Consider the following 27,399-nt stretch of genomic DNA (forward strand, 5'->3'; position numbering starts at 1 on the left):
AGATGCCCTCCTTTGCATGACATGCTCCCATTTCTCCATAAAATTAAGTTAAAAAATACTGTTTTCTATCTTATGCATAGTATCTATCACAAAACCACAGATAAAGCTCTCAAGATATAAGGTAGCAAAAAAAAAAAAGCACCAAGTTTTCCCTTTCAGATTAATATAATAGTAAACTCTGAGGCTGCCTAGATAAAATTCTCACCAAAGGTTTTATCAAGATGTGTGCTATATTTAGCATTTCAACCTCTATTTACAGAATTCTTCAACTTAAGCCCCAGGTAGAGGATAATGTCCCAGGTGGATAATTACAACTGATTTTTCATGGCACTTCAAGCCAAAGACTTACTCAGTAAGTTCTCATTATTAGGCTATAAGAGTCCTAGATCCAACACAGTAGCCATAATCACATTTGTTGAGTTCAAAATGGGATGGCTTCTAGTGGTAAAATATAATGGGATTTCGAAGATTTAGTATGAAAAAAAGGATAAACTACCTAATTAAATTTTTTATATTCATTACATGTTGGAATGACAATATCTTGGATTGGTTAAATAAAATATATAATTAAAATTAATGTCACCTGCAACTAGTTAAATTTAAAAAATTTAGTGGGGGGAATGAATGTCACCTGTTTTCACTTTTTAATGTAGCTATGAGAAAACTTAAAAATTACCTATGGGGCTCACATTATATTGAACTCAGGGAGCCCAATAAAAGTTTGTGGAATTGAATTGATAATTGTTCAGTGTCATGCGAAGAGTGATGATTATAATAAAATGATAGCTCATACCTAATGAACATTAAGTGCCAGATGCTGTGCTATGCACTTTATATGCGGTATCTCAAAGAATCATCATCTAAGTGGATAAAGGCTCAAGAAAGACACCTGGGCTGGAGAAACAGACTGGAGGGAGAGTATCTGTAAAGGCTTAGGACAAAGCCTCTTACATATTAAGCACTCACTAAGTATTAGCCACCGAAGGAAAAATCAGATTTCTTCTTAAATTATGCTAACTCGCAGGTCTTGTCATCTACTCTCATTCCATCCACTCTCAGCTGGCCAACTTCTACTCCGCCTCAAGGGTCGGTTTAGGTATCACTTCTCAGCAGTCTACTCTGAGACCCCTCACACAAGCCCAGTTTGCCACGGCATGTTCCACGTGGCCTGAGCAGCATTCAAGGTTGTATACTTGTAAAGATACTTTACACTTGTATCTTATTTGAAAGCTGCTCCTTGCTCGCCCTCGTTGGAGCTCCCCAGCGCCTAGCGCGCTACCTGGCTCAGCTGGTCTGTGTGGAACGACCCCAGTCCTCCCACCGCAAAAATGCCTTCCGAGACGATGGCCACGCAAACGCGGGTGCGCCCCCCATCCGCTGACCCTTCCCCTCCAGCTCTCCCGCGGCCCCACATGGGGCTGGCCGGCTCCCTGGACCACACGCCTCCCGCCCCGGGAACCGCGGAGGCCAGGCCAACCCCCTTCCCGGGCCTCCTCCCTCAAGGCTCGCGCCGCCGCCTACCTTGGCCACTTTCGGGATCCTCTGCTTCCCGGCCGCGGTGGAGGCCGCCATGGCTGCAGCGTCAGACCTCGGGCAAGCCCGGGACCCCACAAACCAACCGGGAACGCTCGCCTACACTTCAGGGATTTCCGAAAACAATCGGGATCCCGGAACCGGAAGCGGAAGTGGCTGGGGGACGTTTGACCTCCCGACGGCGCCGTGACGGAGGCAACGTCGTTTCTGTGGTAACGGTCTGCGCGTCCTCCTAGGAGCCGTGGGCGGAGCACGGCGGCTGGAGTTGCAGGTGAGTTGGATAGTGCTGGCTCCCGGTAGGGACGTGGGGAAAGTGCAGGGCGCCGGTCGCTCATCCACAGGTCGTCTCCGGGACTGGGATGCCCGTCCGAGGATGGGTGGATCTATGGAGCCCTGTTGCCAGGCAAGGGGATAGGAACCCGGCTCCGGTCAATACGCTCGAGGGCGTGGAAAAAGAGGCTGGCCAGAAAAACTGCCATTCCCGGCATGCCGAGCGGCGAGCTGCTAGGCTCCTAGGCGGCCCGACGCCGCTGTGCATTTTAGGCTTTGTAGTCTTTGAGATTTACTCTCTCTTGGTTTCTGGCTAGTTGTGACTAAATACTTAACTTTAAGGCTTGTAATTTAAAGTAACTGAAGGTTTTTAAAAGCCAGATAATAGAAATAGAGTGAAAATAAATCGTCAGAGTAATAGCAAATATGCCAATCTTGTGGTCAGATAAACATATTTAAATTTTCTTTGTGCCTTAATTTCATCAATTCTCTTAGCCCCGATGTCCCTAACTATAAGACGCAGATAATATCTATTTCACCAGGATTAAAAAGAAAAATATAAGTAATGTGCTCAGTAAATTTTAGTCGGAATATTTCTTGAACTGCTTTCAGAAACAAAAATTAATATGTGTGTGCCAATGATTAAGAGAATTTTTAAAAATAGAATTTATTTTTTAAGAGCAGGCTTAGTTTCACAGGAACATTGAATGCAAAGTACAGAAAATTCCTATTTCTCCTGCCCTGGACTCCAGCCACTGCACTATCAATATCCACCACCAGCGTAGGGAACCTATGTTGACATATCTTCATCAACCAACCTTCATAGTTTACATAGGGTTTACTCGTCATGTTGTGCATTCTGTGGGATTTGACAAATAATACAGTGCCATCTGTCCACCATTATGGAATGGTAAAGAACATTTTCACTGCCCTAAAAATCTTCCGTGCTCCGCCTATGCATCCCTCCTTCCCATTTTGTTTCCTGTAACCACTAATTTTTTTTCAATGGCAGTCTTTTGTAGACTGTCATATCATTAGAATTATATAGTGTGTAGTCTTTTCAGGTTGGTTTCTTTCACTTGGTAATATTCATTTTAGATTCCTCCCTGTCTTGTCATGGCTTGATAGCTCATTGTTTAAAAGATTGACAGTTGAAAGCCTCTTTTGGTGTTTGGAAAATATATTTATGTATTTATGTATGCAGATCACATCCACCTTTGCAGAAGAAATTTTATGCTGATTTCCCAGACTGAAGTCACCTGTAACCAATATAAAAACGTTTGCCATAGTTTCTGTACATCTTATTATTATTTAAATATTGAACGTTTTCTCACTTTTCAAATTTTAAATAAATTGAGATTTTATATAACTGTGATAGAAGTCACCTAAGGAAAGAAATAGCTATTAAAATAAAAAGATATTTCCCTTGAGTTCTCTTCAGATTGTAACTATACACAATTGATTTGACAAAGTTTAATCATCTATAGCAGCCTCTCAAAGACACAAACACCTAGAATGTTTTCTTTCTGATTGCCATCCTTCCATTTAATTGTATGTGGATTCAATTCAGCTGTTTTTTAAAAGCAAAATTTATCAACGTTATTGCTTTTCTTCTTCTCATCCGTGTTTATTTATATACACCTGCTCATTTACTTGTCTTTCCCCAGGATTTCATCTTGCGGTCCACTTTTGATTTTTTTTTCTTCTTCCTGATATATATCTTTTACTGGTTCTTTCATCTAGGTAATTTGAATGGTAGTTTTTTTCAGTCCTTGTAGTGAATTGTCTTTCTTTTCACCTTCATTTTTTAATGATCACTAATCTAGGTACAGAATTCCAGGTTAATGATTATTTTTACCTCTACATTTCTAAAATACTGTTCTAGTGATCCAGAAATTATAGCCCATTGGCCAAATTCAGCTCATTATCTCTTTTCATGTGGCCCACAAGCTAACACATTTAAAAACATTTTTAAACAATTGAGAGAAAACTAAAAGAATATCTCATGATGCCCTCAACTATATAAAAGTCAAATTTGTGTCCATAATTAAAAAATTTTAGAGTACAGTTTTCATGAAATTTGAGCAGGTATCTATCTAGACAACAAAAAGCCAAGTGATACAATACTGTATTTTGAAAGAAGACCATAGGAGTTTCCATCATGGTGCATTGGAAATGAATCCAACAAGGAACAATGAGGTTGCGGATTCTATCCCTGGCCTCGCTCAGTGGGTTAAGGATCTGGCGTTGCTGTGAGCTGTGGTGTAGATCCCAGACATGGCTTGGATCTGGCATTGCTGTGGCTGTGATGTAGGCCAGCGGCTACAGCTCTGATTAGACCCCTAGCCTGGGAACCTCCACATGCCGCAGGTGCGGCCCTAAAAAAAGACCATACACACTGTATAATTCTATTTTTCTGATGCCTAAAAAATGGCAAAGAGTGTCTGTGTGACAGAAGTCCACACAGCAGTTACATTTGGAGGAGAGAACCAGTGGGCGTGCCCTGGGCCAGCCCTCCAGGGGCTGGGAATGCCCCATATTGCTCTTTTTTTTTTTTTTACATTTTTTTCCCATAATTATTTTTAATTACAACAATAATAAAAACTCCATTAATGAAGCAAATCTTGTTAGAAACTAATTAAGAAAACTTGATAGAATTCAAATTGGAAACAGTTTGAATTGACAATTCTGAGTGCATAGTGGTAAGAAACTATCTATCATACAGTAATTAAAGAACATTTGAAATCTTACCCTTCAGCTGTATCTTCATAGCTCTTTTATAATTGTAAGTAACTAGCTAGTTAACTAATTCTAAAGCAAATATATTCATCACTGTATACAATTTTCTTTTCATGTTCAATAATATCTAGTGATTGGTTTGCATGGTTTAGGAAGAATGCCTGTTCTTTAAATTTTTTTTTACAAAATAAAATACATATATTTAAATTACATTCACACAGATTATTATATCATGGATCTTAAGAAACATATTAAACGACTCTTTTTGGAGAAGTTGAATGGAAAATATACTGAGACAAATAGGAAATTTATTCTATACTTTATCCCATTTTGTATGGCTTTCATCTTTACTATTTAGTATTATCTATTACATTTCAGTTTTTCTTTAGAAATTAGCATTATATTAAAATTGTGTGTATTATGCAACTAAAATTTATAAAGAAGAAAGCCTTATATATCGTTAAGTATTTTATATAGCATAATAAAAAGAATAACTTAATGTAAGAATAACAAAAATAATACACCCTCTGAAAATAAGTAAAATATAAAATGCTAAGTTGGTTAAAAAACAGTGTAACTATATAAAATATGTCCTCACAATTTGTTACATCTCATTGATTCTTCAATAAAGGCATTACACCATTCTAGGTAATGTGATAAACAAGACATTATAGACTTTACATTGTACCATGGAGAGAAATGGTTATTAATAATCCCATACTGCTCTTAAAGTCTGTGCAATGGCAAAAATTAACTTTCCTGTGTTGGAGCTTACTGGCCAAGAACATTAATCAGATGTTTTTCCTTAGGGAAAAGGAAGAGAGGAAAAAGAGAGAGAGGTGGGGAGAGACACCCACTGAGTTAGCGAGACATTGAGAGAAAGGTTGAAATCATTTTGTGGCCCACTGTTCTGTGGACAGCGTACCCAGCGCATTTTTCTGAACATGAGACCCTCCACTGTTGCAGTCATCCAAGAGTCTCCCCAGAGGGGCTGTGGGAGAGGCTGAGTTCTACAAAGAAAGCAGGCACTTAAAAAATTTTTTTTTATTATAGTTGATTTGCAATGTTCTATCAATTTCTGCAGTTCAGTAAAGTGACCCAAAAAGTATATACATTCTTTTTCTCACATTATCCTTCATCATGTTGCATCAGAGGTGATGAGATAGAGTTTCCTGTGCCATACAGCGGGATTTCATTGTTTATCCACTCCAAATACAATAGTTTGCATCTACTAACCCCAAACTCCCAGTCCATCCCACTCCCTCCTCTTCCCCTGAAAGCAGGTGCTTAATCCTGGAATGTCTCAGACAGTTTAATGGACATTGTGCACCCTGAGGAAGGCCCTTGCAAGAAGCATTTATTTTCTTTCTTTTTTTCTTTTTGGCTCTGCCTGTAACATGAGGAAGTTCCTGGGCCAGAGATTGAACCCAAGCCACAGCGGTGACAACATTGGATCCTTAACCACTAGGCCAACAGGGAGCTCATACTTATTTGACCATAGGACTCTTTTCACCTCAAAATATCCCTCAGGATTGCTGCCCTTCAGGGCTCCAGTTTGGAGCCTTTTTTTTTTTTTTTTTTTTGCTTTTAAAAGCCTAAGTTTTGCTTTTAAAAACATGTTTGAAAAAAAAAAAACAAAACACGTTTGGAACATGGGCAGCTGTTGTCAGTATTTCCACTGTAACTCTTGACCATGATTAAATAGGAGAGGACCCTGAATCAGTAAATACTTCCTTTCAGTGTTCCTCTTGTTAGAATATTTTAAAGCAGTTTTGTTGGAAACAAAGGACATAGTTGCAGACTTTTCTAGACAGGCCAGTTCTCAGAAACATCATTCTCCTGGAGAAACATGTGTTAGCTGGTTTTGGGGGACACTGTCACAGCCCATCCCCACGGGTGTGAGAGGGACACGTCCCACTGGCACTCTATGCCATGCTTGTTCTGACCACCTGGAGATTGGATGAATGTCTCATTTTGTAAATACTGTAACCAGAGCAACTTGTCATCTCAGGCTAACCGTGGGCTGTTTTCCTCTCTTTTGGGACAGGATAAAAAATGTCAGTACTCACCTCTCCCAGAGGCAAGGTAGAAGTGGTTCATTGCCGGAGAACAGAGTCGCAGGATATTTACTGTATCAAAAACCTCATTAGAAAATTTACCCAGAAGCTGTTTGGGAGTCTTAATATCATCTATCTTCTGTAAGTATGCAGCCAAGTAAGCTCCAGCGTGTTTGTTGGTTTTATTACACACCTGAAGGGGGCTCCCCTCCTTTCTCCTCATGGGGCTTATGGCCAGACAACAGGCAACAGGCAAATCTGTCCCACTGAATAGAAGATCTCTGGGAATAGCCATCCCCAAGTCCCATAACAATATGGGAAACTGAAAAGGTTTCCTGTGGGTTTTGGATTCAGACAAACTTGGGTTCAAATCTCTACTGCCCTACCCCCTAGTAGAGTCACTTGGGGCAAGTTAATATTAGCTACCAGTTTTGAGAATTAATTTTCTTTCAGGATCTGTGCTTTGCTAACATTGTCCTGTTTAACTCTGAGGTGGCCACTGTCATGTCCATTTTACAGATGAGAAAGTGGAGGCCTGCCTGAGGTCAGGAAGTTAGTAAGTGACGAAGCCTGGATGTGCTCTTAGCCACTTCTGTTGAAATGTTCTCCTAAACTTCAAAATATGCATAGTTTTTAAAAAGATCTTTTTTTCTCCCTGGTTCGTTTTTTCGGATACCAGAATTTGAGTATCCTATAATCTGTTCCTCATTAATTTATTGAAAATGATAAGAGCTTAGTATTTTGGATTTCATAAAGATTCAAGTTAAATACAGTTGAAATGCTTAAACTAGGCCAGCCTAAGCCATTCATATTTGCAATTTGTGCTCACCACACTAATGAGTGTAATGGAAATTTAGCATAGTTTTGTTGGAGAATAGTCAGGCAATATGTATAAAATGCTTTAAAAATACGTGTAACAATGAAATAATTTCATTTTTGGCATTATGGTGGATTAAACACCTCAATGATGTCCTGTGGATGGAAACATGTTGATAAACACACACACACACACACACACACACACACACACACACACACACACACACACACACACCCCTTCAGGACTGTGCAGAGACCATTATCAAAATGAAATCAGAAACTGAGGAGAATAGCAGAAACCATTGCCTCTTTCTCCTTGAGGATTTTTGCTACATTCTGGACACCTCATGCTTCTGTTTTGACAGGTTTCCAAAAAATAGAGGATAAATACTCCCTCCAATGAGGGAGGGAAGTATTACATTTCCTTGAATAAAACTGGGTTGTTCTTTGTAAGAACGAGGGAGGCATAAACCCGTGTCATAAAAGTGGACAGTAAAGAAACTAGCCTATTTCAACCACAGCAAGAATGAAGGGGGATAAAGCCCCCTCCCCAAGAATTCAGAAGCATGTTTTTTGTTTGTTTGTTTGTTTTTTAGTAGTTGCACTTGCAGCATATGGAAATTCCCTGGCTAGGGGTTGAATTGGAGCTGCAGCTGAGGCCTGAGCCACAGCCGCAGCAACACAGGATCTAGGCTGCATCTGTGACCTATACCACAGCTTGTGGCAACACTGGATCCTTAACGCACAGAGTGAGGCAAGGGATCGAACCCACATCCTCATGGACACTATGGCAGGTTCTTGACCTGCTGAGCCATGACAGGAACTCCCATAAGCATGTGTTGATTCAAGGTCTAAGTTAATTATCTTTGTGGTTCCAAAGTTTCAAAACTTTCCAAATAATGTATTTTCAGATAACCAAAACTAAGTTAATTAATCTATAGACTGAATAAAGTAAACAAAGTGGAGAATTTGATCAAAAGTGGTTGCAGGTTAGTGGTATGTGGAGGAAAATGGCTGAAATAAACACAAATCAGGTCTGAAGGGATGGAGCTTCAGCTCACACTTCAAATACCACACAGATAAAGTTCCAAGGAACCTGAGCTCACAGTAAAAATCACAAATATACAGGGAAATGTGCATCATAAGTGAGAACCATCAGCAGAAAATATATGGTAAGATCACACTCTCAAAGACTTCAGATACTACATCAAAGAGTTATACCTTACCATGTTTAAAGTGAAAAAGTCTATCTTAAAAGACCATGAAAATGAATAATGAGGTTTGAAAAAAGTCTAATAGGTCAGCTAGAAAAAATATCATTAAAATTAAAAGCTCAGTGGATGAATTAAACATCATATCAGGCACAAGTGACAACAGAAGTAGTGAACTCGAAGACCAGTAGCAATAAATTACCTAGAATTCAGCACAAAGAGACAGAGACAAAAAATAAGAGTGGAATATTTGACAATTTGGTTGCCATAAAGCAACCCCAGCAGTGGTTAGTATCACACATAACACATTCTTTGACAGCAATGCAATGGAATTAGAAATAGACAATTTCTAACAAAATTAAGATAATTAAGATTATCTTAACAAAAGATAATTAAGCACTGCCCATATATTTGAAACTTTAAAAATGGAGTGATAGGGAGTTCCCGTCATGGATCAATGGTTAATGAACCTGACTAGCATCCATGAAGATGCAGGTTCGATCCCTGGCCTTGCTCAGTGGGTTGAGAATCCGGCATTGCTGTGACTGTGGTGTAGGCTGGCAGCTGCAGCTCTGATCTGACCCCTAGCCCTGGGAACGTCCATATGCTGCAGGTGCAGCCCTAAAAAGCAAAACAAACAAACAAAAAAGCAATGATAAATAATCATGGGTCAAAAAGAAAAATTGGAATACATTAATTGAATGAAAATATGTAAGAGATGTTGCATGCTATATATGAAATCAAGTTAACTGGGTGCCTCAGCTAAACAAGGTATGAGAGTTTGTGACACTGGAGGCTCATGTATGTGCCTTGTATTTTTGGGGCCTCTGTGTTCTTCTCCCACTGTAGTCTCTGCCTCTTCACTAGGTCCGGGCCTGTGACTTACCCAGCAGAATGTGTTAGATGTGAGCTGTGTGGTCCCAGGCCCAGGCCTAGGTGAGGCGTGTGGTCATGCTAGTTACCTGAAAGTTCTCCAAGGCCAGTCACTTCTGAACATGAGCTACTTACCCTACTGGATCCTGGAGTAGCCATAAGGGTCCCTGGAATCCACGTGTCTAATGTGTTCACGTATTTTCTAAATTGGCAGAAATGAAAAGCATTAGGTTACATCATGTGGCAGGGAAGTAAAGTTATTTTCATCTTAAAATGGGATCCTTTTAAATGAAAACTTAGATACAGCAGAAATTGGTGCACCATTGTAAACCAATGATACTTTAATAAAGAATATGAATAAATAGATAAATAAATGGATAAAAATATAGAGACCAGCCTCAGAAGGCAGGGTATTTTTAGAATTTATTATAGTTGATAATATAGTATTCTGTCACTTTCTGCTGTATAGTAAAGTGGCCCCCCCACACACATATATATACACGCACCTTCTTTTTCTCATGTTATCCTCCATTATGTTGGATCACAAGTGATTGGTTATAGTTTCCTGTGCTATACAGCAGGATCTCATTGCTTATCCACTACAAATACAAAAGCTTGCATCTACTAACCCCATACTCCCAGTCCATCCCACTCCCTCCCCCTCCCCCTCGGCAACCACGAGTCTATTCTCCATGTGCATGAGTTTGTGTCTTTTCTATAGATAGGTTCATTTATACCATATATTAGATTCCAGATATAAGTCATACCATATGGTATTTGTCTTTATCTTTCTAACTTCACTTAGGATGAGTCTCTAGTTCCATCCATGTTTCTGCAAATGGCATTATTTTGTTCTTTTTTATGGCTGAGTAGTATTTCATTTTCATTAGGGTCCTGAAGCTCTCTCACCCAGGCAGCCTTTCATTTTCACATTTGATAAGGCCCATCCCCTCTCCAGACCAACCTTGGGCTTAGAGACTCATAATGTGGGCATTTCTAAAACTGGTGGTTTCTTTTCTAGTTTACTCAACTTCATTTTATTAATTGCCAGCTCATTCACAGAGGAATGAGTAAAACTGGTGTCACCTAAAAACCCTGCTCAGTGTAGAGGGAGGAAGTGAGCAGATGGAGCAGAGCGGGTGAGTGGGGAAAGGGCCAAAAGACTGGGCCACGTGGAACACAGATGTCACTGTGCAGTCAAGGGGGGCTGGAAACGCTGGGATTCAGGGTGCAGGGACGTCAAGGGCCACCAGGCCGTTTCACTCATGCTGCTTAACAAGGTGGAAAGTAGGGACGCTGTTTCATCAAGATTTCCATCAGGTACAGTTAAGGAAAACAAGTTTTCACTGAAACCAGCTGAACAAATGAAGCATTGCTCAAATGAAAAAAACTCTGTTTTCTATTCTTGGGTATATCTTTGAGCTTTAATATATTTTACGTGAAATACGTGTGTGTATGTCTATTTTTAAAACAAGGCTCCCTTGGTTTGGATCTGGCTTATTACAAAGAATAATTTGAAACCATCTTTAAAGAAACTACCTTTTCCTTCTACATTTCCCCTTTTCTCCCTCTTTTGCTCCCATGATTTTTATCTGGCCTGTAGAAAATCTCATGGCTAAGAGGTAATAAGAAGTAGAACTTGTACTTACAAAAGGATTGGCTGCAAAAGTTACTTTCTGTAGTCAGCTCCTTGGAAATTGCAGTGCATTTTCCCACTGAAACAAAGTTACTCATGGCTGGCTTCCCAGGCCAACCCACAAAAGCCTATTTAATCTCTAATGTCTGTGTGGTGTGGTTCTGTACTAATTGTACAATGGACCACAACCACACCACCCTAGGTTCCCATGGATAAATGCAACTCAAGTTCATTTGGGATTCCAGGAACACATTTCTCTTGCTTCCCAAGAGGATGGCGGCTGCTGGGTCCTAGCTCTTGCCCACTTCCTCCTCCGCCACCATCACCAGCGTCATCACTGACACGCATGGGGCCTGTGCCCTGCCAGGCCTTCTCTCGTCTGGGTTTACAGTGAGGACTGTCAGCATGAAGCTGTAGGTTGTGGTTCTGGGGGCCTGGAGCAGAGGAGCCCAGAGGACCCGGAACCACAGGGACCCCGGTGGGAGTGGAATGAGGGGCAGGAGCTTCAGTGAATCCTACAGAAGCTGGGGGCTGACTCCCCCACTAATGAGCACCCTGCATGGATTCTGCATTCTCAGTGCCCAAGGGCTGCAGTGCTGCGCCAGGGCCCTTGGGCCAGGTGCACCCCTGATGAAGTCCCCCGTGGCTGAGGGCTGTGACCTGTTTCCCAAAGATGCCTACCCCCTGGTGGTACCCAGGGTGCTTTGACTTGAGACATGCAGAACAATTTTTGTTTTAACTGTTACATCTTCATTTTTATAGTTACCTTCTATTTAGAGCAAAGGATACTGGTTTTCCATTTATGACAGTGATATAAATTTTTAAAGATTTTTTATTTTTTCTATTATAGTTGATTTACAATGTGCTGTCAATTTCTGCTATATAGCAAAATTACCCATACTAAATTTTTTTTAAATGAAATAGACTTATACCAAAAGTGAACTGGTTTAAAGAAAATAATTAAGTACAAGAAGTGCATGTTGTGAGAGACTGCTCTTTGCTGAATGACTGTAGTAAGATGTTATGCCAACAAGTGGAAAAGAAGCAGGCTACAGGCAGTATGGGTTGTGCAGTTCCATTTTTTTTTTCTCTGTTTGTTTTTGTTTTTGTTTTTTTTCTTTTTAGGGCCACACCTGCAGCATATGGAAGTTCCCAGGCTAGGGGTCGAATTGGAGCTGTAGCTGTTGGCCTACACCACAGCAATGTCAGATCCAAGCCTTGTCTGCGACTTATACCACAGCTCACTGCAGCACTGGATCCTTAACCCACTGAGCAAGGCCAGGGATTGAACCTGGGTCCTCATGGATATTAGTCAGATTCCTTTCCACTGAGCCACGACAGGAACTCTTGTACTTTCTACTTTTGACTGCACTGATGCTGCACTACTTTTTGAGATATGTAACTGGGGGAGTTCCCTCATGGCTCAATGGGTTAGGGAGCCAGTGTTGTCACTGTGGTGGCTTTGGTTGCAGCTGTGGCACGGGTTTGATCCCTGGCCTGGGAACTTCCTCATGCTGTGGGTGTGGCCCAAAAAAGAAAAGAAAAGAAAATTGTCACCAGGAAGCATATACAGTGTTCTAGTCTCCCACCATCTCTCCTCCTTCAGTCATATGCTGTCTTCTCTCCTGTCCCCTTAATAGGAATATGGGTAACTTCTGCTGCCTTTGTTTTTTGAAGGAATATTTAAATCTGGTTTTTTCCAGCTTAAGACACCAGTAGAGTCCATGCTGCAGAGAAAGGGAAAACTGCATTTCAAGTTCCATACAAGCGACTCTCCATGTAGTATACTGCATGCTGTCTTGAGGTCATAGCTCTTATTGTTGTGCCACAAGACAGTGTAGTACTTGGGGGGAACCCTCAGGACATCCCTTTGGGACAGCCACCAGAATAAAGGAAGACCTTCTTCTCCTCCCTTATCTTCATTAACTCCTAGTTCACCTTTGCTTAAGCAAGACCCTTGGGGTCTCCGTTTCTGCAGCTGGATCAGGTGATACTGTAGGGGCTCAGGTGCCAGAAGGATCACCGAGCCCAGGGCCATGGGGGTCTGGAGAAAGAAGTTAAAATTGCACAGAGGAATTCCCAATGTGGCTCAGTGGTAAGGAACCTGACTAGTATCCATGAAGACGTGGGTTCGATCCCTGGCCTTGCTCAGTGGGTTAAGGATCCAGCGTTGCTGTGAGCTGTGGTGTAGGTTGCAGGCATGGCACGGATCTGGCGTTGCTTTGGCTGAGGTATAGGCTGGCAGTTGCAGCTCCACTTTAACTCCTAGCCTGGGAACTTCCATATGCTGTAAGTGAGGCCCTAAAAAACAACACAAAACAAAAAAAAATTGCTGACAAGTGAGCTGAGCTCTCAGCTCCACTGCTCTGCATGGGTGACCAATCCATCCCACTTTGCAGATACCATTGCTGGCTTTAGTACTGACAGTCCTGTGCCCTGGGCACCTTCTCAGTCCCGGGCACACAGGGACGGTTGGCCAAATAAATGTGCATGTCGAGGCCACCACAGTGGGTTTGGCCACATGTAGAGGACTTTGGAAGACTGCAGTCAAACGGTTTTCCTGGCCAGTCTCCAAGGAAGGGGATTTGGACTCATTTTATCATAAAGATGACATTCATTTTTTCTAATGAAATGTGATTGTGAAGGTGTAGCTGATGGCACAGATGTCCTGGAAGGCATACTGCCAGTGTTGCTGCCACCTCTTATCATACCTTGTGCAGTGGTCGCCAAACTCCAGGAGCCAGATGTGGGAGAAAATGACACCCCTTCACCTCACTCTTGGTACCTTCTTCATGTGTGCAATTCAAATCCCTTCCACAGGGAGAAGGCAAACCTCGCCATTACGCTTCACAACGACCATGAAGAGATCATGGCCCAGGCCACCTTCCTGGACTATCCCAACTGGAATGTCACCAAGCAGGATGACTGGGTGTCCGTGTTCCAAGAACTCGACAGTGAAATCCCCTGCACGGTAGGTAACCGCGCACGTGGCTTATTGGAACAGCCTGAACTGGGAAGGGATGTCCTAGGTTTGCATATGTTATCTTTTCAGTTTTGGGAGTAAGCTCTTCAGAAGTCACTGCAGAAAGTATATGACATCATAACAGGCAGAAATGAACTTAGCTGGTGAGGGGGGAAGGCGAGTCGGTGCAGGAGGAGGACTAGGGGGAGCGAGTAGGGAGCCGAGCACCTGAACATGTGTTTCCCAGGCCTCCATGCTCTGCTCCCCAGTCTGTGTCCTGCTGGGAGGGCACCTGCCATTTACACACCTGCCCGGTAGTAATGGCAGCAGAGCCTCAGATTCAAGTTATGCTCTGTAATTTTCCAAGTGGCCTCTGGCTCAGTTGACGTCTTCTAGCTGCAGATACAGGTCAACCTGTTGACTAATGGGAACCAGGTCAGCAGGTCCCAGGGAGTTGGGTTTTGGGACCTGGTGCCAAGCCTGAGCTGTCCCTGCCTGGCTGGCCCCCGTGGCTGCAGAGAGCCAGAGGCTGCGACTGTGGCAGCAGGCTTGCCTGTCAGTGCAGTTCAAGAGCATGTCCCCAGAGCCCTGGGGAAGGCCAGTTACATGAATGAGTAGATTCACGCACACACGCAAACACGCACAGCTCAGCACATCATCCAGCATCTGTTCAGCTAAATGCCGTCCCCCCCCTCCATCCCCTGTGCTCTCCTCTACCCACCGCCCTCTGCTCCCAGTCACCGCTGTCAGAAAAATTATCTCCAACTTGGAAATAGGCCAAAAAGATTCTCACAGTCAGTGCTTATACCTTCGACTGATCCTCTATTGACTGGGCTGCTTTACTGTTCTGCAGGAACAGTGATTACCTTGTACATTTTTGTCCATTTGAGATGTAAATAACTTCCATCCGGTGGAAGAGATAATGTTAAAGGTCATAGCTTCTGGCCCATGGGACCTGAACTGTTTCGCATCTACATCTAGCTCGGCAGTCTTCTAATATTCCCTCATTAAACTGCCTGGAGTCAGCTCCTCAAGTGCAGTGGATCCTTTTTCTGGTCTTACTGGTTGCCTTCTGAATGGATAGGTTGACTGTGTCACCGATGTGTGCATCTGATATTCACATTTGAGAATTAAGACATTAACACCATTCTTCAGAAATTCTTTCACTTTTTGTTCCTTTTCTTGTTCCCTTTAAGATTGTTTCTTTTTAGGAGTTCCCGTCGTGGCGCAGTGGTTAACGAATCCGACTAGGAACCATGAGGTTGCGGGTTCCGCCCCTGCCCTTGCTCAGTGGGTTAACGATCCGGCGTTGCCATGAGCTGTGGTGTAGGTTGCAGACGAGGCTCGGATCCAGCGTAGGTAGCTGTGGCTCCGGCGTAGGCCAGTGGCTACATCTCCGATTCGACCCCTATCCTGGGAACCTCCATATGCCGTGGGAGCAGCCCAAAGAAATAGCAAAAAGACAAAAAAAAAAAAAAAAAAAGATTGTTTCTTTTTAAACTACTTTCTACAACAGTACAGAGCCGGGCTGTCCAGTATGGTAGCCACCAGCCATAGGTAGCTAATGGGCACTTGAAACGTGGCTGCTTTGAATTGAGAGGAGCTCTAAGTATAAAAGATACACCAGGCATCAACTACTCAGTAGGAAAAAAAGACTATTACATAATGACAATTTTTATTTTGTTTTGCTTTTTTTTTTTGGTCTTTTTGTCTTTTTTTTTTTTTTTTTCAGGGCCACATCCGCAGCATATGGAGGTTCCCAGGCTAGGGGTCTAATTGGACCTGTTGCTGCCAGCCTACACCAGAGCCACAGCAATGCCAGATCTGAGCCTTGTCTTCGACCTACACCACAGCTCAAAGCAATGCTGGATCCTTAACCCACTGAGCGAGGCCAGGGATCGAACCTACAACCTCATGGCTCCTAGTCGGATTCATTTCTGCTGTGCCATGACAGGAACTCCACATATTGACAATTTTTATATTGACTACTTAAAAAGATAATTTGAATATGTTAGGTTAAATAAAATATATTAATGTTAATTTCACCTACTTATCCTTACACCTTTTTTATGACTACTAAAATTTTTTTTTTTTTTTTTTGGTCCTTTTAAGGCCACACTCGTGGCATATGGAGGTTCCCAGGCTAAGGGTTGAATCAGAGCTACAGCTGATAGCCTACACCACATCCACAGCAACGTGGGATCCAAGCCACGTCTGCAACATATACCACAGGTCCCGGCAATGCCGGACCCTTAACTCACTGAGCAAGGCTAGGGATTGAACATGCGTCCTCCCAGATACTAGTCAGGTTTGTTTCCTCTGAGCCACAATGGGAAGTCCTACTACTAGAAAATTTAAAGTTACATATGTGTCTAAGCATTTGTAGCTTGAATCATTTTTATTTCTTTTTAAATTGTAGTTGATTTACAGTGTTGTACCAATTTCTGCTGCACTGCAGAGTGACCCAGTCATACATATATACACATTCTCTTCCTCGTATTATCTGCCGTCATGGTCTATCTCCAGAGATTGGATATAGTTCCTTGTGCTGTACAATAAGACCTCATTACTTACCCACTGGATTATTGTTCTTTCTTTTAAAATTATTTTTCTCTTGGATAGTATTGGTATAGAGCCTTAAGTCTTTTTATTTTATTTTATTTTCCCAGTGTACAGCAAGGGGATCAAGTTATCCTTACATGTATACATTTTTTTCCCCACCCTTTGTTCTGTTGCAACATGAGTATCTAGACATAGTTCTCAATGCTACTCAGCAGGATCTCCTTGTAAATCTATTCTAAGTTGTGTCTGATAACCCCAAGCTCCCGATCCCTCCCACTCCCTTCCTCTGGCATTATGTCATTCTTTTTGATGGCTGAGTAGTATTCCATTGTGTATATATACACCACATCTTCCGAATCCAATCATCTGTCGATGGACATTTGGGTTGTTTCCATGTCCTGGCTATTGTGAATAGTGCTGCAATGAACATGCGGGTGCACGTGTCTCTTTTAAGTAGAGCTTTGTCCGGATAGATGCCCAAGAGTGGGATTGGGGGGGTCATATGGAAGTTCTATGTATGGATTTCTAAGGTATCTCCAAACTGTTCTCCATGGTGGCTGTACCAGTTTACATTCCCACCAGCAGTGCAGGAGGGTTCCCTTTTCTCCACAGCCCCTCCAGCATTTGTTATTTGTGGACTTATTAATGATGGTCGTTCTGACTGGTGTGAGGTGGTATCTCATGGTTGTTTTGATTTGCATTTCTCTTTTTTTTTTTTTGTCTTTTGTTGTTGTTGTTGTTGTTGTTGTTGTTGTTGCTATGTCTGAAATGGTCAAATGGTCCTAAGATTTTTTTTTTTTTTTGTCTTTTTGCCATTTCTTGGGCCGCTCCCGTGGTATATGGAGGTTCCCAGGCTAGGGGTTGAATCGGAGCTGTAGCCACCGGCCTACGCCAGAGCCACAGCAATGTGGGATCCGAGCCGCGTCTGCAACCCACACCACAGCTCACGGCAACGCCGGATCGTTAACCCATTGAGCAAGGGCAGGGATCGAACCCGCAACCTCATGGTTCCTAGTCGGATTCGTTAACCACTGCGCCACGACGGGAACTCCCTGCATTTCTCTTATAATCAGCGATGTTGAGCATTTTTTCATGTGTTTGCTGGCCATCTGTATATCTTCCTTGGAGAATAGTCTATTCAGGTCTTTTGCCCATTTTTCCATTGATTGATTGGCTTTTTTTGCTGTTGGGTTGTATAAGTTGTTTATATTATTCTAGAGATTAAGCCCTTGTCCACTGCATCATTTGAAACTATTTTCTCCCATTCTGAAAGTTGTCTTTTTGTTTTCTTTTGGGTTTCCTTTGCTGTGCAAAAGCTTTTCAGTTTGATGAGGTCCCATGGGTTTATTTTTGCTCTAATTTCTATTGCTTTGAGAGACTGACCTGAGAAAATATTCATGATGTTGATGTTAGAGAGCCTTAAGTCTTAACATACTAGCTACCCTCAGGGTATCTGTAACTGAAGTAATGATTTTTTATTTTAAAGCTGAGGAATAAATATTGAACTATAATATTTGTGATGGAAGAGAGAATTTGGGAGATAAACCAGCCAAGTAATAAGCCAGGTACTGGTGAGACGAGTCCTGTTCACAGTGTAAAGTGGATGCTGTGGGGTTAGGTGGGTCCATCCACAGGAAGTGTTGACATTGCGATGTTACATAGTCAGTGTCGCTACTGCTGTCTAGACTTTGGGGTTCGTGCTGTTTGCCTTTGAGGAGTTTTCAGGCTCTTGAACTAAACTTGTGATTCTTCTCTCACCATTTTATGCCCAATAAACACTGGTTCCTAAGGCTCACGCCACCCAACAGGAGGGGAGCCCCAGGCACAGGGATGTGCCCGTGGTCACCCAAGGCCAGCTGTAAAATGGCTCAGAAACAGGAAGCGCTCCTGTTGTCCTCACCTCGGTGCAAGCCCTGCCCTCATCACTGAAACACCTCACATTTGCATCATCTCTAGAATGGGAGGATTTGCCCATAAACCCAAGTCTTCTGAGTTGCACAGACCAAGGGGGGACGTAGAGAGCCCCTCTTTGTTACTAGCCTCTTAAAAAGTCTTCAGTCATTATATGGCGAAGCTCCTTAAAAACCCCAAAGACTTAATCTGAAAGTCATGTTAGAATCTTGCTACTTTGTATTTTCCACTCCCAGGTTTCTGGATCCCGAGAGTAATTTTTATTCTGACTCTGGGAATGCTGAACAACACAGGCCATTGGATTCCTAACAAGGCATCTGCCCCTCGTCCTCCAAATTCATGAGAGAACCTTCCCCTCTAGCCCCTTGAATAGAGCAGCAGCTGCCGACTCGAGAGCCCTGGGGAAGGGGTGATTGTCTTCCACTTGGCGGAGACACCCAGAGGACAAGGCCGCTGAGTTCATAATCAATTTCACTGCCCTGCGGGCGCTCGGCAGCCCAGGGCCAGCAGTGAGGCAGGAGAATGGGGCCGATGAGCTGGACTCCTTTACGACCCCTGTTTCATGGACTCATTCTGAGCCAGGAGGACAGAAAGCGGCTTGAGCCCTGCCTGGGTGTCTCTTCCTTTTAGACATAAAATATACCTGCAAACAGCAGGCAGGCCTGTGCTGTGGCCGCCCCCCAGCCCCTCCTCCCCTCTCCCCCCTCACCTGGCTCTTGACAACCTGAGCTATGAATCGCATCCTCTTTTCCTCTGCAGCCTTTGAACACGTTGTTCATGCACCTCTTTGTGGCCGTGGATGAGTATTCTGTTGGCTGCTGCAAAGAGATTATTCGGTGAGTAACACAGGGCAGTTAGGGGTGGGGAGACCAGGAGCAGCACTGTAGACAAGACAGATTCATGTCTCTGTGGATTGTTCAAAAAAAATTTTTTTTTTCTTTTTTTTAGGGCTGCACCTGCGGCATATGGAAGTTCCCAGCCTGGGAGCTGAATCAGAGCTGCAGCTGCCGGCTGCACCACAGCCACAGCAACTCGGGATCTGAGCTGCATCTGCAGCCTACGCCACAGCTTTCGGCACCATCAGCTCTTTAACCCATGGAGCGAGGCCAGGGATCAAACCTGCATCCTTGTGGATACCAGTTGGGTTCTTAACCCGCTGAGCCACAATAGGAACTCCAGTTCAAAGATATTTTTTTAACGGATGTGAAATTCTTTGAGGTGTTCAATTGCCTTGTACCTTGGCTGTATTAAAGCATTTACTTTCAGCAGTGATGCTGTTTCTGAAAGAAAACCATCCTTCCTTTGAATGGACACTCCTTCCGTACATACCTTTAAGTGCCAGGCCTGCAGTTTTTTAAAAAAATGACGTGGCAGAAGTAAGGGAGGAGAGAAAGTCACAGGCTTTCCTCAATCTTATCCTTAGAAATGTTTGAAGGACAGGCTGCAGAGGCATCCTGAGTAACGGCGTGTGGAAACAGGATCCCTGGGGCTCCCGCAACGAATCTCTGACACAGACATTAGGGGGTGGTGGCCTCAACCCTCAAGTCACTTTGTAACGTCACACCAGACCATCCAGATGCCAGGTCAAAGGTTAATCTCAGCAGAAATCTGGTGTGTCACATGGACATGGTGACTCGATTCTCTATACCTCCATGGAACAGATAGGAAAAGGGTCATTTGGACTCCAAGGAGGAGCAGAGAAAAAGGGGAGTCACCTTGAAGATATTCTTGCGTTTGCAGGCAGAGCACAGAGCAGCGCAGGTGGATCTTGGTGCCTCATTTTTTTTTTCTTTCTTTCTTTCTTTTTGGTCTTTTAGGGCTGCACCTATGGCACATGGAAGTTCCTGGGCTAGGGGTCAAATTGGAGCTGTAGCTGCAGCAGTGCCACAACTACGCCAGATCCTAGCCACACCTGAGACCTGTGCTGCAGCTTTCGGCAACACCAGATCCTTAACTCACTGAGAAAGGCCAGAGTTTGGGCCTGCATCCTCATGGATACTGTCAGGTACTTAATCCATGGAGCCACCATGGGAATTCCCTGGGCGCCTAGTTTTTGCAGTGAAGCCATTTGTCTCAATCAGGTACTGTTAAAGGCTTGCCTTGTTAATGCCTGTGCCCTCTCTTTCTCTGGCCAGGACCGTGTTTAAGGCAGTGCCAGACCTGCACTTCATCTTTCTCATCGTGCCATCCTACATGAGCCTCGGTAAGCCCCCTCCATGGCCTCCTGGGCCCAGGTGCTAATGTGGGAAATTCTCGCTTAACATGGGGCTTCAGGGAATGGGACCTGGTCTCCAGGTCCTAAAAGTATACTGTGCCCACTATTTTTATTTTTATTTCTTTATTTAGTCTTTTTAGGGCCTCATCCACGGCATATGGAGGTTCCCAGGCTAGGGGTCAAACTGGAGCTGTAGCCACTGGCCTACACCACAGCCACAGCAATGCAGGATCCGAGCCGTGTCTGCGACCTACACCACAGCTCACGGCAGTGCCAGATCCTTAACCCACTGAGCGAGGCCAGGGATCGAACCTGCATCCTCACGGATGCTAGTCAGATTGCTTTCCACTGAGCCACGACAGGAACGTCTACCATGCCCGTTTTATTATAACAATTCAAACACCATTTAGAATGGAAACGGCATTTGTTCTTCAGTCCTAAAGTTACTCCTTGGTGAAACAAGGGTGCATTTCTTTGTCTCCGTGATTTAGGCTCGACTCTCATAACTGTGTTCAACCAAGTGGGGAACATCCCGAGTCTGGTGTATGACGAGGACTTCACTGTGCATGTCTGTCACAGGCACAGCCACTACCCGCAGCTGTACATCCGCAAAGCCAGGTAGGGTTGGAGCCAGGCCTTTTGTTACCTGACCATTACCCGCATCGTGACCTTACAAGGAGCTTTGAAGTTGCCACTTCTTTGTGTGAGTGCTTATGGCTCGAAGGCAATGTTATATTACCCAGAAGCCTTACCTCATTCGGAGGTGTTTACAGCTCCACCTGATGATGGTATTTGCAATGCTGAGTATCTGATGAGGCTGATTTGGTGCTGTGTAGATGCATTTACCACTTAAGGGTTCTCGAAAACATATAACCCTTGGCCCCCACAGTGAGTGCAATAACTTTCCAATGAAAGAAACATCAGAATGAGGGGAGTTCCCGTCGTGGCGCAGTGGTTAACGAATCCAACTAGGAACCATGAAGTTGCGGGTTCAATCCCTGGCCTTGCTCCGTGGGTTAAGGATCCAGCATTGCCGTGAGCCATGGTGTAGATCGCAGACACGGCTTGGATCCTGTGTTGCTGTGGCTCTGATGTAGGCTGGCAGCTAGAGCTCCGATTAGACCCCTAGCCTGGGAACCTCCATGTGCCATGGGAGCGGCCCTAGAAAAGGCAAAAAGACAAAAAGAAAAAAAAAAAAAAGGAAGCATCAAAATGTATCCACCTATTTGGATTTCCCAATAAAGCCCACCTGTTTACTGGAGTTCAGTGAATGAGGATTCTGTCGACCCCAGTGAGGCAAGGCCTTTACCATCCACAGCCCACATGACATGCCTTGAGGGGCAGCTATCTTAAGGCCATGGCTGGGGCAGGTTGTTTTCTAAAGAAGGCCCTCTCCTGTCCTGCCTGTTCTCCTGTCCTGTGGTCTTGCCACTCTTCTCATCAGGCGCTGGGGGCCCGCTCTTCATGAATCTGGATGCGTTGTGACTGTCTTGGCCCACACAGGTGGTGGAGGGGATGCTTTGTGACTTGGGAGGGTGGAAGGCTTCTGCCTCGTTCTCTTGGGCTGCTCACTGTGGAGAAATATGGAGGAGAAGTGTGACTGCCCTGAGACAACTGTGCCAGAGAGGCTGCAAGTGGGTGGTAGGTCCATGGCCCCGATGGGCTCCCGCGGATGGCATCGACCGACAGCGTGTGGATGCGCAGCGGGGAGAGCCCTCCCACCCCCTGTGCCTGAAGCCCAGCTGACCTCTGACTGCATCCACCTGCACTGTGTGTATTTTGGAGAAAGGAGGACAGAGAGGGATGAAGACAGCTGCATACAACCCCCAACCCCCCAAATTTCAATGTCCATCAGCAAGTAAATATTCTCAAACTGTGGTGCATGTGGATACTACTCAGCGATGAAATGGAATAAATACATATATCCACAGCAGCATGGCTCCATCTCAGAAAACTCATTCTGAATGAAAGAAGGCAGACATAGAAACAGATCATGTACTGTTGATCCCACTTTTCTGATGGAAGAACAGCCAAGACTCAGCTGTAGAGGCAGAAGTCAGATCAGTGGTTGCCTCCAGTGGAGGGAAGAGTGATGTTGGGAGGGACATGATGGGGTGACAGTGCCCTGTGTATAGATTGGGGTGCATGCAGCTGTCAGAACGCATCAAACTGCCCTCTTAATATCTATGCATTTTTCACTATGGTATTCTACCTCAGAGAAGTATAAAAGAAAAGAGGCTTCCTAAAGAAGGTAGCCTCTGGGAGTTGCTGTCGTGGGGCAGTGGTTAACGAATCCAACTAGGAACCATGAGGCTGTGGGTTCGATCCCTGGCCTTGCTCACCAGGTTAAGGATCTGGTGTTGCCATGAGCTGTGGTGTGGGTCATAGACGCAGCTCGGATCCCGCATTGTTGTGACTATGGTATAGGCTGGCGGCTACAGCTCTGATTAGACCCCTAGCCTGGGAACCTCCATATGCCGTGGGAGTGGCCCTAGAAAAGGCAAAAAAAAAAAAAAAAAAAGACCAAACAAAAAAAAAAGAAGGTAGCCTCTGAACCTGGTCAGGAAGGATGGGCAGAGTTCACCCAGATGGACAGAATGGGCAAAGGCAGAAAGGCAGGAAGCACCTGGAATGTCTCTTCCCAGGCAGGTGGCCAGGTATGAGGAAGAGCAGACCACCAGAGAGCAGAGGAAGAACTGTAATGAGAAGGCTGTAACTTGGAGCCAGCGGGGAGCACTGAAGAAAGGCGTGGTATAGGCTGTATGTTAAAAAAATAAAATAAAAACAACTGCTCTTCATGTGGTTGGTAACTTGAGGGGAGGAGCACAGAACCGTCTGGCCAAGAATGAGGGTGGCTGGAGTTCAGGCAGTGACAAGTCCAAGAGGTCCAGGTGGGGGACGATTCAGGGCAGGTGCACAAATGCAAAGAAAAGTTTGAGAGGGACAGTGCGGTTTGGTTGCCAGCCAGATGGAGAAGTTGAAGGATGAGAATGTGTTAATGAATGGTGACCTGGGGTTTTCGCATTTAGGAGAGATTAACCGAAAGTAGAAACAATAGCTAGATGGACAGCAGACAGCTGGAAATACGTGTCCTCTCATGAGTGAGGAGATCTCGAGAATAAAGGGGATGGTTTAGTGGATGGGAGAATTTAAAGTGAAAATGCTAAGGACTAGAGCAGAATTTTGAAAGAAAAATGAGCTGTTAATGATAATAAGGGAAACTGGCGGAGAGAGGAGTGTTGCAAAAGTCAGAGACTCCTAAAGTGGCAGAGTGACATATGGAAATCAAATAATTTGAGTACAAAAAAGAAACAGTTGAGTTTGGAAATTTAAAAGACATGGATGAGATGAATAAAACTGATGAACTACCATCCAAACTGTCCAAGGACAAAAAAAAGGAGAGGACATATTACCAATATCAGGATTGAAAGAGGTGATATCACTTCATACCCTACAGACATTAAAAGGATAAGGGAATATGACAGCATCTCTATACAGTCAACAGTGTAAATAAAATGGGGGCAATTCTTTGAAAAACACAAACTACCAAAACTCATTTTAAAAATAACAATAACTGGAATAATTCTATATCTATTAAAGAAAAGTCAGGTGAACTTTGGGTGAACAGGCAGGTGGCTGCCTCTCTGACACTGGCCTTTCCCCCAGCCTCCAGCCTCACCCCCACCCAGCCCTGATTTGCTTCTTCTCCTTTCATTATAAAAGGATTCACAAGTAGGTTGTTTTTAAAATTATGTTATGAGAAATTTCCATATTTTAATTTCTCAAGATCTTGTAAGTAGTCTCACAATTGCTGTACATTTGTCTTCATTTCATTTTAAAATCTCTCATTTTTTACAACCCCTATGGAAAACAGTATGGAGGTACTTTAGAAAACTATATATAGAACTACCATATGACCCGGCAATCCCACTCTTGGGCATATATCCAGACAAAACTTTCCTTGAAAAAGACACATGCACCTGTATGTTCACTGCAGCACTATCCACAATAGCCAAGACATGGAAACAACCTAAATGTCCATCAACAGATGAATGGATTAGAAAGATGTGGTATATATACACAATGGAATACTACTCAGCCATTGAAAAAGAAGAAAATAATCATATGCAGCAACATGGATGGATCTAGAGACTCTCATACTAAGTGAAGTAAATCAGAAAGGCAAAGACAAACACCATATGATATCACTTATATCTGAAATCTAATATACAGCACAAATGAACCTTTCCACAGAAAAGAAAATCATGGACGTGGAGAACAGACTTGTGGTTGCCGAAGGGGAGGGGGAGGGGGAAGGAGGGGGATGGACTGGGAATTTGGGGTTAATAGGTATTAATTATAATAATTAATATTATTAATAATAATAATATTGCCTTTGGAATGGATAAGCAATGAGATCCTGCTGTATAGCACTGGGAACTCTATCTAGTCACTTATGATGGAGCATGATAATGTGAGAAAAAAGAATGTATATATGTATGTGTGACTGGGTACCTTGCTGTACAGTAGAAAATTGACAGAACACTGTAAACCAGCTATAATGGAAAAGAATAATGATTATAAAATAAATAAAAATAAAAATCTCTCTTTTTCTGCCATTTGCTAAATTTGTGGGATGGGTTTATTTAATAAAATGAATTATATTTTCAAGTCAAAAAATTTTAAAGTAAAAATTACTCATTGTTTCATTCTTCTATGTGAATATATAAGTACACGTACATATGCAAGTAAACATGTGTATTCTCTCTATATATATACATGCACACATATATGTATATAGCAATGATAATGCGTTTTGTTAATTGTATTTTCCTCTTGATACAGCAACTTATGCTTTTTCCAGATCAGTTTTGTTCTTTTTCATGGCTATATGGTATTTTACCATGTGGCACTACTATAATTCATTTAATTATTCTTTATTGATGGGAATTTGTCCTTTTTTTTCCTTTAACAAGTAATGCAGTAGTAAACCAGCCTTGTACATGTATCTTCAAGCACTCATGCTGTTTTTGTCTGTAGTATAGATAGCCAGAAGTAGAATTTCTGGGCAAGGTTGTATTAAATACTAAAATTTAAAAGTAGATATTACCAAATTATTCAGTCAAAATAGTCATGTCAATTTATATTTTAACCAAGAGAGTCATTTTCTTGCACTTTCACCAATGCTGGATGCTTCAGTTATTAAAATCATCTCCAAGAGTTCCCACTGTGGCTCGGTGGGTTAAGAATCCGACATAGCCTCTGGGAGGATGTGGGTTCGAATTCTGGCCTTGCTCAGTGGGTTAAGGATCCAGCATTGCTGCAAGCTGAGGCATAGTTTGCAGATGTGGCTTGGATCTGGTGTTGCTGTAGCTGTGGTATAGTCTGGCAGCTGCAGCTCTGATTTGACCCCTAGCCCAGGAACTTCCATATGCTTCAGGTACAGCCATAGAAAAATAAAATAAAAATAAATAAATTTGTTTTAAAAAAAAAAAAAACCATCACCAGTCTATTAGATTAAAACCACATTTTGTTGCCTTAATTTGCATTTATTTAAATATTTGTGGGTTTCAGTGCCATTTTACAGGTTCTAGCTTAAGTGAATATAATAATTGCATTTAAGATAATCTCCAGTTTAGGAATTGTCCAGATGATGATTAAACATGTGTACGCCAAGTAGAAAGTCCTTTAGGAGAGGGTAGAGGGGAATGGGTTTCAGTTAGGTAGGCACATTTCCAGATCATCTTCTTTGCTTACTAGATCACCAGTTTATTATAAAAGGATGTAACTCAGGAGCAGTCAGGTGGATGAGATACGCAGGCCAAGGTGTGAGGGAGGGGCTCAGAGCTTCCATGCCCTCTCCAGGCCCCCCACTCTCCCCAAACCCCCATGCATTCACCAACCCGGAAGCTCTGTATTTTCTTAAAGTGTGGGCAGTATACGATGTTTGGATTGTGGGAATTGTCATTTTCTTGAGGAATTTTAAAGCTTACGTACTTTTTAATGTAGATATTCAGCAATTCATTATTAGTAATAGAATATTGTGTATAAACCTAGTGCTGAAACTGACATATACCAGAGGCAGCCTATCTCAGAATCACCTGTTTCTAGGGTGGGAGATGAGTGGAATAGGTGAGGGAGATCAAGGGGTAAAACTTCCAGTTATTAAAAAACAAATGAGTCATGGGAGGGCAAAATCATTGATTTCTTTCATCCTTTGGAAAGTAAGTGGCATCTTTGCTAACTTAGTTACTAATGCCCCACTTTTATTTCAGGATGTAGGTTGCTGGGGAGATCAGATGTAGAATGTGCCCAGCCCAGGGCCGGCTCCTAGAAGCATGGTCTCCCCCATTCTCTCCTTTCTACTTCCTCTTCCTTCCTTTCTTCCTTTTCCCTGTGAAAACTTGAGTGTTATGAACTCTGACCTTCAAGCAGACAGGCTGGCCTGGCCTGAATGGAAACTCCTGATTCCTTTCCCCAAGGCCTTTGCTTATTCAGCCTCTGAGGGTGAAAATGTCCTGCTTGTTCAGAAAATCTGCAAGAAGCTAATCACCAGAGGGGTATAGTCCTGGTGGTAAAGAGATGACAGTGACCTGGAGTTCCTGTCATGG

At 43.2% G+C, this 27,399-nt stretch overlaps 2 protein-coding genes across 10 annotated transcripts in view; one reads left to right on the plus strand and one right to left on the minus strand.

Annotated features, from left to right (window-relative positions):
* The window catches only part of CRNKL1 (crooked neck pre-mRNA splicing factor 1), a 32,036-nt gene extending 30,361 nt beyond the window's left edge, over positions 1-1,675 (minus strand). Inside the window, exon 1 of the mRNA XM_085004599.1 lies at positions 1,522-1,675. Within this exon, the coding sequence (XP_084860725.1) occupies positions 1,522-1,572 (51 nt within the window). The 5' untranslated portion in view covers positions 1,573-1,675. The remainder of the gene's footprint in view (positions 1-1,521) is intronic.
* Positions 1,676-1,744: 69 nt separating this feature from the next.
* The window catches only part of CFAP61 (cilia and flagella associated protein 61), a 292,210-nt gene continuing 266,555 nt past the window's right edge, over positions 1,745-27,399 (plus strand). For all 9 annotated transcript variants that reach the window (XR_014832901.1, XR_014832904.1, XR_014832903.1 and 6 more), the window contains exons 1-6: positions 1,745-1,804; positions 6,590-6,740; positions 13,959-14,109; positions 19,333-19,409; positions 20,709-20,776; positions 21,280-21,406. Coding sequence is in view for 1 of the 9 variants with exons in the window: in XM_021077413.2 (XP_020933072.2) it covers positions 6,598-6,740; positions 13,959-14,109; positions 19,333-19,409; positions 20,709-20,776; positions 21,280-21,406 (566 nt within the window). In the remaining 8 variants the exon portion in view is untranslated. The remainder of the gene's footprint in view (positions 1,805-6,589; positions 6,741-13,958; positions 14,110-19,332; positions 19,410-20,708; positions 20,777-21,279; positions 21,407-27,399) is intronic.

This window comes from Sus scrofa, chromosome 17, assembly GCF_054392235.1.
Source record: "Sus scrofa isolate SSC_HxYL_T2T_F1_AM1 chromosome 17, Sscrofa_HxYL_maternal_Yorkshire_Landrace_v2.0, whole genome shotgun sequence".
Lineage (NCBI taxonomy): Eukaryota > Metazoa > Chordata > Mammalia > Artiodactyla > Suidae > Sus > Sus scrofa.